The sequence below is a fragment of the Clupea harengus genome, chromosome 2 (assembly GCF_900700415.2).
Source record: "Clupea harengus chromosome 2, Ch_v2.0.2, whole genome shotgun sequence".
NCBI lineage: Eukaryota > Metazoa > Chordata > Actinopteri > Clupeiformes > Clupeidae > Clupea > Clupea harengus.
In genome coordinates, this window is record NC_045153.1 from 10,286,292 (window position 1) to 10,302,760 (window position 16,469).

Consider the following 16,469-nt stretch of genomic DNA (forward strand, 5'->3'; position numbering starts at 1 on the left):
ACATCCTGCACGGAACCACAGAATACCACCCAAGTGTTTCGGAGTGTGAGATGTGAGATGTGAGCAAATAACGAGGTCCCACCTCACCCCGAACTTCCCCTTATTTCACCATTAGCACCTCATGACCCTGTGGGCAGTGTGCTCACCGACAGCTTCGGTGGTGCTAACAACACTGTTGTAGGGTGGAGAGACACGGCACCAAATGGTGTTGAGAGGAGGTATCACATTCTGCATACCTTTGTGGGACAACTGTGAGGTCTTCCTTCAAGCCCCTCCATCCCCCACACACACACACAAACGCACACACTCCCCCTATTAACATTGCACACATGCTATGGTGTTCATTAATGACACTCGTGCAGGCTTATAGTCGGGGACCTGGAGCGCAGAGGTGAAGAGAGAGAGACGGGGGGTCAGTACCAGTTCTGCTGAGGGCCAGAAAGAGAGAGAGAAGACAAGAAAAAGAGAAAGACACAAAGTGAGAAGAGGATACACACACAAATAGTGAGAGAGTGGGAAGCAGTGGGAGAGAGATAGAGAGAGTTACACGCTCAGAGACAGTGTGTAGGAGAGCGAAGGAGAGACATAGAGAAGAAAGTGATAAACAGAGGGAGAGAGACAGAAAGAGAGAGAGAGAGAGACGTGAGGGATTCCTGTGTGTGATGGTAAACCCACCCCACATCTGTTTTCCATCCGTTTTGGTGGAGTGGGGGGGTGGGGGGGTTGGTGAGATCAAGCACAGGATATTGCCTTTAACTGGCGGGCCCTGCCCTGGGCTGGGGAAAGGAGGAGAGGGGAGGAGAGGGGGGCAGGACTCATCATCAGGACTCCCTTTGCATTGTAGGACATTCCTTCAGGAGGTCAATGCTGTAGAGTGGCCTTCCGCTGCCTGCCAGCACCACAGCACCCCTCCACAGCTCCACAGCTCCACAGCACCACAGCTCCACAGCTCCACAGCTCCACCCCTCCACAGCTCCACAGCACCCCTCCACAGCTCCACCCCTCCACAGCACCACAGCACCACAGCTCCACCCCTCCACAGCACCACAGCACCCCCCTACAGCACCACAGCTCCACCCCTCCACAGCACCACAGCACCCCCCTACAGCACCACAGCTCCACCCCTCCACAGCACCACAGCACCCCTCCACAGCTCCACCCCTCCACAGCACCACAGCTCCACAGCACCCCCCCACAGCACCACAGCTCCACCCCTCCACAGCACCACAGCTCCACCCCTCCACAGCTCCACAGCACCCCTCCACCCCTCCACAGCACCACAGCACCACAGCTCCACAGCACCACAGCACCACAGCTCCACCCCTCCACAGCACCACAGCTCCACAGCTCCACAGCTCCACCCCTCCACAGCTCCACAGCTCCACACCTCCACAGCTCCACCCCTCCACAGCTCCACAGCTCCACAGCACCCCCCTACAGCACCACAGCACCCCCCTACAGCACCACAGCTCCACAGCACCACAGCTCCACAGCACCACAGCACCACACCTCCACAGCACCACAGCACCCCTCCACTAGCAGCCAGGAAGCTGGGCACAGGGGGCGCAGGAGTGGCAAGGCAAGCGGGGAGGCAGACAGGCAGGCAGGCGTGGGGAGGGACGTGTCAGGAATGCTGGTGGGATTGCGTAAAAAGTTATCACTCTGCTTGATAAGCTATGCACCATGTTTCTGGTTTTTGAGTTACTGTAGAGATTATTTTGCTTGGTAACTTTTTTGTAATTTGTAAGGGTTTATAGCGTTGTGTTTGAGTCAGTTTGGGTTTTTTTTTCGGTCAGAGATTGACGGTCGGAGTGTATTTTCTGTAGATGCAGGAGTGAGTTGAGCAGATCGTTCTGTTTAAGAGAGAAAAGGGTTACTGATGTTTGTTGGAAGCTTTTTCATTAGTTTCACCCTTCCTTTCAAGCCAGAGGCCTTCGTATGTGTCATACTAATAGGAAGGGAATGTGTTTGCAATTTAAAAGAAAGAAACTTGAAAAAAAATTAGGCAAAGAAAGACAATAGATTTCAAAAGCACTGAATAATTTATCTTTTTTTTGCAAGAGAGGCATACATGTTGTCTCTAAGGATTTTGGTGTGGGATCTTCAAAAATATTTATAACATGTACATAGGCATACAATACATTTTACCAATATATTATCCATCTTTTGTAGTCATCGCTGTATTGGAAACCTAATAGCAAAGAAAATCCGACATACACCGTCATGCATTGTAGTTGAACAGAACATAACCCAGTGACTGTACACGGGACAGATTTTACAGCCCCTCCATTACCCCTCCCCATGAAATAAGACACTAAGGCATGCAGGAATGGGGGAAAAGAGGTTGGGGGTGAGGAGGGGGGGGGGCATGGCCTCACGTGCAAGCGCAGTGACCCCCAGTTTCTGACCCCCAATCCCAAAAAGCAGCCGGCCTTCTTGTCTGTTCCCCTGACAGGCGGCTCTGGGGGACCCTGTGAGTAATGTGCTCTGATTGGCCCGTGCCCCATGAGTAATGTGCTCTGATTGGCCCGTCCCCCATGATGCAGGGCTGGGGAGCCGGCACCTGGAACCGCCAGACTCACACAGGCAATGCAGAGAACCCCAGGCCTAGTTTTTCTTTCTTTCTTTCTTTTCTTTACTTTTCTTTTTTTTGCCTTTTAATCACTGTTTTATGCTTTCTTTCTACACGGGCGTAGAGAAGGTGAGCAGTGAGCAGGACTAGACAACCGGAGAGAACGTAAATTAAAGTTTTCTTTACTTCTTTTCTCTATTTTCTTTTAGCTTTTTTTTTGTCTCTCAGAGGGGCAGATTTAGCATATTTTAGCCAAGGACAAACTCCCTGTGATCCAAGCACACAGGGGGGGGGGGGGGGGGAGGAAATCATAAAGTGCAGTCGCTGTAAAACTATTATTTTGACGTGCCATTACCACAACCAAGGCAGTAATGTACTGAAGCATTTTTAAGTTGTGTCCACAAGAGGGGAAACTAAAGGACTGGTTAGTGCGATGAAGAAGATGAAATTAAAGGTTTCCATGGTGCACTTACGGCCGAGAGGAAGGCCACAGCAGTGGGGCAGCCGCAGCGGTTAGGTCAGGCCTTGCAGGGGGAACAAACAGCTGTGTTTTGTCTGAATTAAGCGTTTGCTTTTTTTCCCCCCTCTATAAAGGAAATGGCCTGGATCGTGGGCTAAACTCACTCACTCACACACACACACACACACACACACACACACACACACACACACACACACACACTCACACACTCACACACCCACACACACACACTCACTCATTCGCTCGCTCGCTCACTGTAGGCACTCTCTACAGGGAAGCTGAGGAGGAGAAATACACACACACAAAGAGAAATATACATACACACACACAAAACATATGAACACACACACACACACACACACACACACACACACACACACCACTCCCTAAAAGCAGCTGTCCACCTGCAAATTAAGCCGCAGAACTGAAGAATGACCTCAGGATAGTTCTTCCCTAACTGTATTCCTGCGCCACGTACCCCCCCACCCCCACTCCCACCCCCACATCTCTGACAGGGAGGAAATATCTCCACGGGTCACGCAGCCAGTAGTCCTTCATTTCTTACAGTTTCCGCCCTGTTGTGTGGTTTTTTTCTTCCGAGGTCATTTCCTGAGCTAGAGACACTAATAAACGAGGTTGAAAGTGTGCGTGAGGTTTGCGTCATTCTCAAGGATTAAGTTGGACCAGTCTATTCTGATATGTGAAAGTTTACTGAAGACTCTTCTAATCCTTACCACCTGGCTTTCTGCTGACTGTTTCTCTGATGTCAACCAAAGTGTTCTAGTGAAGTGAACAATGCACTGTTCCCTGGTGTTCTAGAATGAATCAGCATTCCATGGGAGAGTTTCATCAAGTGCAGCAGTCAGACTTGGAAAATCTGGCAACACACATGTGTGAGCAAGTGTGTGAGTGAGCAAGTGTGTGAGTGTGTGCGTGTGTGTTTGTGTGTGTGTGAGCAAATGTGTGAGTGTGTGCGTGTTTGTGTTTCTGTGTGTGTGAGCAAGTGTGTGAGTGTGTGCGTGTGTGTTTGTGTGAGTGTGAGCAAGTGTGTGAGTGTGTGTGTGTGTGTTTCTGTGTGTGTGAGCAAGTGTGTGCGTGTGTGCGTGTGTTTGCGTGCGTGTGAGCAAGTGTGTGAGTGTGTGTGTGAGTGTGTGTGTGTGTGCACGTCACCATATTACCACTCTGTGCCAGTCGCCTTTGAGGGACCAAACACACTCCTGCAACCACGGCCAATAAGCGTCAATACTACTTCTGCAGTAATCACACTTTATCACTGTGATGATATCAGTGGCACCTCAAACACGGGTGTGTGTACGTGAAATCACCACCTGACAGTTTAGCAGAAAAGAAAGCAAAACATGCCCTCAGTGTTCCTCCTTTCCATCTTTCTTTTTTGCAAGTAGATCGCAGAAACCACAGATTCAGCAATATGGATATTGATTTGAAATGGATGTTTCTTTTTGTGCCATGTTGTTGTTCCTGTTTCAAGTAAACAGAAACTTTAAAATGCCGTATTTCCCGAAAGCGAGGAGAAAAAAAGAGAGTTCAGGATGAAAGGCAACACTCTTGTTCTCCCTCTATAATGCTCAGGATCTAAGATAGCCAGCCACCCCAGAGAGATATAAGATTGAAACTGTATTGTGATCTGTTCAGCAGTCTGCTCAGGTCTTTTCATCATGTATACTGTACACACACACACACACACACACACACACACACACACACACACACACACACACACACACACACACACACATCCATCTATAGAGCATGGATGTGATTTTCAGAAAAATAGCAGCATGTGTTTCTGATGGTGTGAAGACAGTGCTGTGTGTTTTGAGATGTTTAGTATGTGTGTGTGTGTGTGTGTGTGTGTCTGTGTGTGTGTGTGCGTGTGTGTGTGTGTGTGTGTGTGTCTGTGTCTGTGTCTGTGTGTCTGTGTCTGTATGTCTGTGTCTGTGTGGTTGTGTGCAAAACAGCACACCACTAGCTGTGAAACGGGGTGTGTTTCATTCAGTGGGTGTTTGGAGACTGGCACCGGAGGCAGAGTCACTCTCACACACTGCGCCCAGCCTCACACACTGCGCCCAGCCTCACACACTGCGCCCAGCCTCACACACTGCACCCAGCCCAGCCTCACACACTGCACCCAGCCCAGCCTCACACACTGCGCCCAGCCCAGCCTCACACACTGCGCCCAGCCTCACACACTGTACCCAGCCTCACACACTGCACCCAGCCTCACACACTGCACCCTGCCTCACACACTGCACCCAGCTTCACACACTGCTCCCAGCCCAGCCTCACACACTGCTCCCAGCCCAGCCTCACACACTGCGCCCAGCCCAGCCTCACACACTGCGCCCAGCCCAGCCTCACACACTGCACCCAGCCTCACACACTGTACCCAGCCTCACACACTGTACCCAGCCTCACACACTGCACCCAGCCTCACACACTGCACCCAGCCTCACACACTGTACCCAGCCCAGCCTCACACACTGCACCCAGCCCAGCCTCACACACTGCGCCCAGCCTCACACACTGTACCCAGCCCAGCCTCACACACTGCGCCCGGCCCAGCCTCACACACTGCACCCAGCCTCACACACTGCGCCCAGCCCAGCCTCACACACTGCACCCAGCCTCACACACTGCGCCCAGCCTCACACACTGCACCCAGCCCAGCCTCACACACTGCACCCAGCCTCACACACTGTACCCAGCCCAGCCTCACACACTGCACCCAGCCTCACACACTGCGCCCAGCCCAGCCTCACACACTGCACCCAGCCTCACACACTGCACCCAGCCCAGCCTCACACACTGCACCCAGCCCAGCCTCACACACTGCACCCAGCCTCACACACTGCGCCCAGCCCAGCCTCACACACTGCACCCAGCTTCACACACTGTGCCCAGCCTCACACAATGCACCCAGCCTCACACACTGCACCCAGCCCAGCCTCACACACTGTACCCAGCCTCACACACTGCGCCCAGTCTCACACAATGCACCCAGCCTCACACACTGCACCCAGCCCAGCCTCACACACTGTACCCAGCCTCACACACTGCACCCAGCCTCACACACTGCACCCAGCCTCACACACTGTACCCAGCCTCACACACTGCACCCAGCCTCACACACTGCGCCCAGCCCAGCCTCACACACTGCACCCAGCCTCACACACTGCGCCCAGCCCAGCCTCACACACTGCGCCCAGTCTCACACACTGCACCCAGCCTCACACACTGCACCCAGCCTCACACACTGCGCCCAGCCTCACACACTGCGCCCAGCCCAGCCTCACACACTGTACCCAGCCCAGCCTCACACACTGCACCCAGCATCACACACTGCACCCAGCCCAGCCTCACACACTGTACCCAGCCTCACACACTGCACCCAGCCTCACACACTGCACCCAGCCTCACACACTGCACCCATCCCAGCCTCACACACTGCACCCAGCCTCACACACTGCACCCAGCCTCACACACTGCACCCATCCCAGCCTCACACACTGCGCCCAGCCCAGCCTCACACACTGCACCCAGCCTCACACACTGCACCCAGCCTCACACACTGCACCCAGCCTCACACACTGCACCCAGCCCAGCCTCACACACTGTACCCAGCCTCACACACTGCACCCAGCGTCACACACTGCACCCAGCCTCACACACTGCACCCAGCCCAGCCTCACACACTGTACCCAGCCTCACACACTGCACCCAGCCTCACACATTGTACCCAGCCTCACACACTGTACCCAGCCTCACACACTGCACCCAGCCCAGCCTCACACACTGCACCCAGACTTTAGAGGCCACTGAGTCCCCAGTCAGAGGGAGCAAAGAGAGAGAGATGGAGGGACATACAGCACCATTCTACTGCACCACAGCGAGCTTGAAGCGAAGAGGAGAAGAAAAAGACGCGGGTGAGAGAAGCGAGCGAAGGAGAGAGTAGCGAGCAAAGGAGAGAGAAGCGCGCAAAGGAGAGAGTAGCGAGCAAAGGAGAAGAGAAGCGAGCAAAGGAGAAGAGAAGCGAGCGAGGGTGAGAGAAGCGAGCAAAGGAGAGAGTAGCCAGAGCAGATATGCTGGAGCGGCGCCGGGCGTCTTTGAAGTGTGTTTGCATTCCACTCAGCGCTGGTGAAAGGAACAGGAGGCTGTGTGGTGCACTTCAGAGGCCCGGCACACACGCAGAAACGCTGTGAGGATCCAAGACAAACACACACACACACGCACGCGCGCACACACACACACACACACACACACACACACAGGGCTGCCGATGCTGCTGCCATCGCTTCACTAAGACTAGGGCAGAGGCTACTTGAAAGCAACAGGCACAACATAACAGATTTTCTCCGGTTGTTCTTTCTCTTCTGTTTTTATTGTATTTCTCTCTCTCTCTCTCTTTCTCTCTCTCTCTTTCTATCACTGATAATCTTTCCCCTTTGGCTTGTGTGTGTGTGTGTGTGTGTGTGTGTGTGTGTGTGTGTGTGTGTGTGTGTGTAAAAGATGTGAGGGCCGTATGGGAAGTCTCAGGGCTCAAGGCTTAGGATTGAGGGGTGTGTGTGTGTGTGGTGGTGGTGGTGGTGGTGGAAGGGGGGGGGGGTCAGTGTGTGACAGAGATGATCACACACAACAGGAGTGCATCGGGGGGCATCTGAGGAAACGACGGCCACAAAGATTAGTTTGCTCAGTTTCTGGTCAACGGTACCATCTTCATGCTAGCAGTAATGAGAAGAAGATGGCATGGCTTGGAAACCATGCCTGGAATCTCGCTGCGCTGGGAGGGGATGGATCGGATGATTCTGTCCAGGGCATTTTGAGCTCAACACAAGCACTCAGCACAGCACTCACTTTCTGACTTGAAAGGGAAAATGGGACATAGTTTTGGGTTTTGGATATGTAAATGATAACTGGTATGGTTAGCGTTATGGCTATGGTTATGGTTATAATTATATTCTGCAGACTCCTGAAAAGGATCTCAGAGAACCATACCAACACACGCAGAAGCCTCTAACTTTCCCATCTTAGAAGACAAACTCAGATCGGAAAAAAAACAAGTGCTCCCCTTTTTTCTTTTCTTTTGTAAGGGCTATTTAATACGACAGTGCAACCCTTTTAGTGAAGCTTCAGATTGTCTTTGAGGTGCTGAGTGCTCTCACGTCCATTTTATTATGCCGAGAGGTTGGAGTTTTTTTTCTTTTCTTTTTTTCCTCCGAGGGGAGGAAGGTTATCCGCACACCTGTTCTTTCCCTTCAAAGTGATTACTTCCACTAAAGGAAACAGTCCACGCTGTCCGTCACGCTTTCTCATCCCCCCCAAATCTTGTTTTTAAGAGGAGCTCACTCACGGTTGAAGAACAAACCCCTGGCCTGGCACAGAGGAAGTCGGCATTAGGGATGGTGTGAAATAAAAACAGTAATTACGCCTTTGGAGAGCCCGGGCAGGCAACGAGCTCCGCCGAGGCGCATTAGTGTAGGTCAGTTTAATAGGTGGAGTGAACTTTTTGGAGAAAAAAAAAAGGATTTATCTGGATTGTTCTAGAAACGTACAAAAAGAAGCACACAAAAAAACACGGAAAGCGGATGGCATCACAAAGGATTCACTCTTTCTAAGGGTTTTACTGGAGATGCCTTTGTGTGAACTGGGAACTTGCCCTGTGTGTGTTTAGTGCCTATTTTTGTATTTTCAAATGCCTTCCCATGAAGTACCACTCAGAGCACTAAACATCCTAGCTATAATAGTGCCTCAGGATCCTCTAAACATGGCTCTGCATTATTATGGTGAACACCATCTACGGGAGTTTGCACAAACTGTAGAAGAAGCACAGAAATACACTGATGTGTGTACAGTGTGGCCACTATGTCTCCTTTAAGTCTTGAGCTGTGCTGATCACGCAAAGTTACTAGAACTGGCAATACCAGGCCTTCACTGCGCACGTGTCACTATGTAAAAAGGCATAATCAGATAAAAATGATCTGCGATAAAAATACACTTTTGGAGGACTTGATAACTCCTGGCCATCCCATAATTCCAAGCCGTTTTCCCCCGAGACGGTCCTGAACAGATCCTTGTGCCCAACAGCAGACGGCAAGGTCTTCGTGGGTGTGGGGGCACAAAATGGAGGATTAGACCAAAACGCTGCATGGAGTCACCCCCCCCACCCTGCCTCCCCCATCCGTTATTTGTCACGAGGACCTGATGGGGTGGGGGTTGAGGGAGTAGTTTGGAGGGGCTCCCTGATCCTGCCTCTCTTGTTCAGATCTTGCCAGGGTGTCCATGCAGAAGAAGAGGAGGAGGAGGAAGAAGAATTGCCCTCTTGTTGTTCGCATGCCGTTCCTCGCTCCTCCTCATGCCACCTGTCTGTTCGACACCTGCACCGTCCCATCAGAGACCAGTGCCCCTGTCTGCACACAGGGAACCCAGGGCCCGGTCAGCTGGCAGTTACCAGGGGAATGACACCGTAAATCACTGCACTTACAAAGTGGAGTGACACAGGGGGCCGACAGGATTAGTTAGTGGCTTCTTTAAGCCCCCTGTGTAAATGTGCACAAGCCTGGTCTATTGGCAAAGATTGCCATAACATCTGAATAAACAATGGCGTCTACTGTTTCTACTGTACATGTGCTGTAACGAAAGCCATTTGTGAAATGGGCTAACTGCTACCGCTACTACTACTACTTAGACAAACGGAAAAGTAGGCAGAGTTGGTTATTTGCTCTGGATAATTGCTGTGTGAACCAACAAACCCAGATTGATCGGTAATTTACAGTGACAGCTGTCTTGTTTTAATTAACAGCTCTTACTTTCACCACGTCATTATACACCGTCAACTCTGAAACAGTAATGAATAGTTGTGATGACCTTAACACTGACTTTGATGGACTCTGGGAGGAACCAGAGGGCACGGAGGCTGTGGAAAGCAACCAGGAAATGTCAAAGCAGAATGTACATTACATTAGCCTTCCCCTTCCCCCATCTGCTTTCTTTAAGCTCCTATTTTTAGGATTAAGACATTTCACATGGAAAGGAGAAGTATCACTGTCTTTGAAGCCAGCAACCATCAAACATCAACATTGATTATGTAAAAAGTCCTCCTTGTATATCATCCAATGATTGAATGAATGATGCATTGCTGTACTGATACAGTGTCTTAATATTCTTCTTTACATTCATTACATGTTTCTGTAATGAAACATTGATCTGCTCAGACAGTACAGCATAATGTTCATAAACAATGTTCTCAGGAAAATTATTCCCGATAATTCACGTTTCAAAACACGTGCAGCATCTCATATAGAGTGTATTAAGTCATTCAGTACAGTTGTGTGCAATAACAGAATCTGATGTTTCATGTGACGCAGTCATTTTGGAATTTGATTAAATCATTCCCCCTATGGCCAGGTGCTCAATTAGTGAGTTAAACAAATCACTATTATTAATGTTCACAGAGCGTACTGTGAAGGACATACAGTCCTTAATTTTAGCGTGTGAAGAAAGAAAGAAAAGAAATACTGACCACTAGCCAGATTATTCCTTTTTATGTGTCCTTCGGGAAAATAAACTCAAGGAGGTTTGGGGCCTCAGGAGCAATATTTTTCCCAAAAATAGTTTCTGGGTAGCGCAATGTTACAGACTAGACCAGCCAGGGCACAGATCTAGAGTAAAGGGTTATGTATCCTTTGAGAGGATAGAGGTAGAGTTTTGGGGAACCGGGAAGTGTACGCGCATATTTGTTTCTCCACAGTCTATTCGTTTTTCTGTTGGGGACACGTCTCTCAACAGCTCAATCGCAATCACAATGTTTGAAATAATATCTCTCTGTCCTGTGAATCTACGTCAATTATTTATGTTTTTATAGATCTAGAGTTTTCTCTGCCCCTTCACAACCGTTAACTACTCCATCTAAATAGCGATAGCTACTTCAAAATACTGTTGCTGCTAATCTAATCAGCTATGATTCGATGAAGCATGAAATAAACAAAACTCTCATTTTTATCAGTGAGTCTCCAACAGTTTTATTCCCAGGGAGAAAGAACACACTAATGAAAATGTGCATCTGTACTGTAAGCCTCTTTGGATAAAAGCGTGTACTAAATGACTAAGAAGCGTAAATAGATTTTGTTTTCTCTTGACCCTGAGCCAGTGCTTTAATACACAATGTTGGTGCTGCGCAGACGCACCCTGGTAACGAAATTTGCATCATGCGCACCGCGAGCCGACCTAAACGTAGCCGCTACCGCAGGAGTATACTTACAACTCAAGAGCAGGCATTAGCGTGTGTGTTGAAGGCAAAGCCTTCTCCTCATCTCTGGATTACATCTTGGGTAGGATCCCTCTGTGAGGTGTGAGAGAGAGAGAGAGAGACAGCACGGCACACGGACCATTGCCCTGGCACAGAGGCCCACCGACAGATGCCACCCCGCCCCAGCAGCATATCTTTAATCGGCTTACATTGGCACTGAGACTGAGATGATTGGCAACGCTGGGTGGGAGATAAATATGAGCACCAGTCCATCCGTATACCTCATAGATTACATGCATTTACATATATTCATTTGGCCGACGCCTTTATCCACAGCAACTTACTGTACAGTGCAAACCTGCACCTCCACAGAGACTTAACCAATGCTTGGTTGAACTTCAAGTTCAGTCTTTATCATTGTTCACCACACTCAACACCTAATCCTTACCTGAACCATACATTGTATTTAACAGAATTTCTGTTAGAGAGTTTGTTTATAATCTGAGCATCTGTAGATAGTCTATAGGGGACCATTCAAACAAAGTGTGTTTACAATCTGAGCATCTGTAGATAGTCTGTAGGGGACCGTCCACATAAAGTCTACTTTCCTTTTTCCTTTCAGAAAATTTGAGTCAGCTGAGTTTGCAGGTCTGTGTGATGGTACGACTTCAGTTGCTTTACTTTGCTCAGTTCAAGTACAACCGGAAAAAAAAAAACTTTGTGAACGGATCTGTAATTGCCCTGACTAAGATGGAAATTATTTGTATGCGCGTAAGTGTTAGGAATTTCTTTCAGGCTCGTATGGAGTCATAAACACATTTGACCTCGTCTGTGCTCTGTTCCAAGTCCCTATAAAAGCGTGCAAATATCCATGTGTGTCAATTGCAAACTAATTAAGAGGGAATGCTGGTACACCTGCCAACAGGTGTTTGGCACGTTTTAGATTTGCTGCAATAACTGTGAGATTATGTCATGCATTGTAAACTTCTACAGCCTGCAGTTGTTATTTGCTAAAATAAAAAAAATTCTGTGTCGTAAATGCACAACCTTTTTATGTCAAATTCCATTTAATCTAATTGTCATCATTATATGATTAAATCTACATATGGTTATTTTCGTAAACCACTTCAACTTGCGGATCCTTTTTGCTTTTTTTAAGTAGCAGTAATGCTTTTGAAATTAGGGTTAGGCTAACATCGTTAACCCAAAGGACCACTGAAGCAAGAAAAGACTCCAAAACAAACATTTGTGCACGCAGGGAACAAATCAGTAGAGCCAACAATCAAATAAACTTAAAAGCAAACAAACGAACAAACGTGGATGGTGAGCGTTTCCAAGATGAGCCAGGAAAGAGTTGGGACTGTGTTTGGTTTTTCTTCTGTCCGTCTCCAAACTGCACCGCACGTGGTTGTTTGCACCACAACCGAGGATAATCGTGTAGGTTCCAAACAGCCAGACAAGCGGCAGGCTGCCAAACTCATGTCCCACTTACGCGGGCGTTTGAGTGCAGGGTCCTGCCACATTAGGTGGAGTGGAACAGTTTTTTTTTCTTCGTTTTATGCCCATTGGTGTTATTGGTCTAATTAGCAATGGTTTGTGTTGTTGGGTCGTATAATAAATAAAGAAAGAATGTGGAGGAGAGATGTAGCCAAAATGAATACGTTCTTCTGTTAAATATGTAAAGTAAATAAAGTTAAATCAACAAAGTAAAATGAATGAACAAACATTGTTTTGAGTGCCTGTTTTTCTTGCAATGGCAATATGCAAACTCGATAATGAGGTTTGTCTGTAAAACAGAAGTAAATAAATTGACAGACTTCATCATTATCTCTCTCTCTCTCTCCCATTGTCTTTCATTTTAGGTCTTTGTTCTCTCTGAGAATCGCAAGATGGAGACCTCAGCTCCCACCGCCACTGAGAAGAAGGAGCTGAAGAGCTCCGGCCTGGACGGCAGCAGCTTCACCGACCTCCCCAAGAAACCCTCTCCCACCACAGTGACCCGAGGTAGGACCCCTCTCTCCCTTCCTCCCTCCAATCTCCTCCCTAATCACCATTCACTGCGCCTCCTATACGGGAGTCATCTGAATATGGCCAACTGAGTCTCTCAGTCTCTCAGTGGGTGCCATAGAGGTGGAGAGCCCCCACATGAAATACTCATAAGAGAAGTCCCACATCGCACCCCCCCCCCCACCCCCCAGTCCCCCCATGACAGAACACGGGAAGGTGACTCGAAGGAGAGAGTCGAAGGGAATCATAATGGCAGACATATCGAGAGAATTGTCCACAGAAAGTGCTTCTAAAAGCAGTCACAAGAGTTTATGCAAACTAAAAGTGGCCATTAAGTTCATTGAAGTTGAAGTTGATTGATTACTGTTGCCCTCCGCATTCCTGTGCAAACAGTGCAAACAAGCCATCGTTAGCACAGTAGCGCCCAGACTGCCCCCGCATGCAGTAGCACTTGATGTATTAGACAGAAGCAAACAGAGAGAGAGAGAGAGAGAGAGAGAGAGAGAGAGAGAGAGAGAGAGAGGGGAGACCAGGGACAGGGACGGCACCACACAGTTCTGAGGTCCTAGCGCATAAAGGATGAAAACCCCATCCTAACAAGAACACAACTCTTTCTTCTCACCTCGAGAGGCTCAGGGTTATGAATTACCCACAAACATCCAGAGTGGCAGTGGACAGCCTGGCCAAGACAGAGTCCTCTTGCACACAACTGAGTGTGTGTGTATGTGTGTGTATCATCAAAGTTACATTTTATGAGGACCATGCAAAGTACCCCATAGAGCTTTGTAGGGGATTTAGCTCATATCTGGCCTGGCTCTGAGAATGGATACATTGGATGTAATTACAGTTATGTTTACATCCACTCATCTGGCCGACACTTGTATTCAATGCCACCTACAAGTGAGGAACAACACTCAAGCTTCCGGACAGTAGGAGACCTTGGAGTAAGCATTAAGTACTAAGTGTATTCAGTAACACAAAGTCCAAGGAGATAGATTCCTTGGCTGGGAGGACCAAGAGTTCAGTCTTGGTTGAAGGTGACGTTCCTTGGATATGTGTGAGAGACAAGCCGAGATCCGTGCGGAGACATTGGGGTCATCCTGCGGACAGTATGTAGAACGTACACTCCATTTAAAATATTTATATTGATGAATTACATGTAGAATGGTTGAAAACAGGGAATGAATCACCATTAAGGTTTTAAAGAAAATGTATAGAGTGGCATATATGGATTACTATGAATGTAAACATTAGGTAAAACCCTAACCAAATATCTGGAGAGTCTCAATCATTAAAATTCAAGTTTGTGAGAGAGTCTGTTGGCATAGCTGAAGAGAAAAACAACATGATGAATTGAAGAGTGTCCCACGAAAAGGTATCAGGAAGTCCAGCATAACAAGGTTGAAGGAAGCACTCGTGTCTTTCGTGAACAAACATGATGAATAAGTTAAAATGGCTGGCTCACCAGTGGCCGTGGAGGCCTTTGTAGCCCCTGACAAAGGCACCGCTCACTCACTGAGAATCAACATTGATATGGAAATGAAACGTATCGTTGTGGCATTTTACTCTTTAATGAGGGTTTTTGGTGGCGTGCCACGAGGAAGGAAAAGCTGCAATCACAGTTTGTTTACTTAAGAAAGTGGTAAAAAAAAAGTAGGGCATTTAGTCCCATGCAGGGTCTATCACGATAAAGAAACACTGTTTTATTTTCATTTGATCATGCGTGTGATTAATTATCACACGACGGAGTGCAAACACAATGCTTGAGTAGCTGATAAATAAAACAATAGACATGGATATCACTATCTCTCAAAACAAACTAAAATATCCATGGCCCCTGTGCCATTAGATGGTCTGCATACATATGGAATGAGGTTCAGCACTGAGGTGAACCAGTATAAAAAAAAATTATATTATCACAAAAACAAAGAATTACTGTAGTTCAAAGATTGAAACAAACTGTGCTTGGTGTATATTTCCATGTGGTAAATCATTGACTATTAGCTAATTACTCCCTTCTACACATAAAAATGCCAAGGATAAGGGCCAAACTAAGCAAGTAATTGAGTTAGACATTTTTACAGTCAGTTCCACCACAGCTTTCTTTCTGTCACTTTCTGTCCCTCCTCTCTCTCGCCCTCTCTCTCTCTTTCTCTCTCTTTCATTATTTCCCTACAATCCTTCCCCACTTAGTTTTCCACGTCTGTGCTGCATGACCATGACGGTTTATCAGCCATCATTTCTTTGATCCGTGCAGTCTCTCCAGACTTATGGTCGTAAATCAGTCCCGCGTCAAGTCAGGCATGACATAGACGGCTATTCCCCAGACGTGTTAAACAGGACCCCCGATCTTTCCTTTCCTCGCGCCTGTACTGTACCTTTAACGATGCAAGCAAATAGTTCTTTCTTAATAACACCGACTAAGGTTTCAGGCTCTGATTTTACATGCACGGATTTAGTCATCCCATTAAAACGCAGGCTCCAACACTTTTAAGCTGCGGCCCTCTTTATGGAAGGATCCGGAATGGCGGACAACGAGTCGGGCCGGCAGCCTCGTTAATGGGTTTAAGTGGGCACCTGTGTTTCCTCCGACTGCCAACATCTGTCGGGCCTATACAGTCTAAGCACGCTGACATCTAGCAGACAAGCCTTCCACGCGTAGGCCTTTTCGGTTTACTAGTCATCTGATCCATTTGTTGTTTCGCCCGTTTGCTGTTAAGTGCGGTGGCATTTGTACCTTGTAACAATGTTGGGACAGTGAAAATGTCTTGCATCTTCACAAAGGACTTTTACAAGATGTTCCACTTCAGAACACGTTCAGGGGATTATTGTTAAGTCGAAACAGAACTCTTTGTTTTGTTTACCTTGGCAACATTTTGGGCAATTCGAATGAGTAATATGCCATCAACAGTGACACACAGGGCTAATGCAAAATAAGTCAGTTCAGTCCAAATTTATTTCAGTTGTCTATATCGATGATATACAAACACATAGTCATCGCCTGAACATATCATATGATTGGAGTCTCACTAGTTATATCAGATGATTATATCACCCATTTCAAAACACTGTCCAAATACTGCCGTTAGCGAAAGTTTTCTTTTTCTATTTTCCTTACTCCAGTTGAGCTTTACTGTTAACAGAGA

The 16,469-nt window shown here is 47.9% G+C and overlaps 1 protein-coding gene across 2 annotated transcripts in view; it reads left to right on the plus strand.

Annotated features, from left to right (window-relative positions):
* The window catches only part of gli2a (GLI family zinc finger 2a), a 101,501-nt gene that overhangs the window by 11,054 nt on the left and 73,978 nt on the right, over positions 1-16,469 (plus strand). For both annotated transcript variants that reach the window (XM_031582297.2, XM_031582302.2), the window contains exon 2: positions 13,179-13,320. In XM_031582297.2, coding sequence (XP_031438157.1) covers positions 13,206-13,320 — 115 coding nt within the window. In that variant the 5' untranslated portion in view covers positions 13,179-13,205. The remainder of the gene's footprint in view (positions 1-13,178; positions 13,321-16,469) is intronic.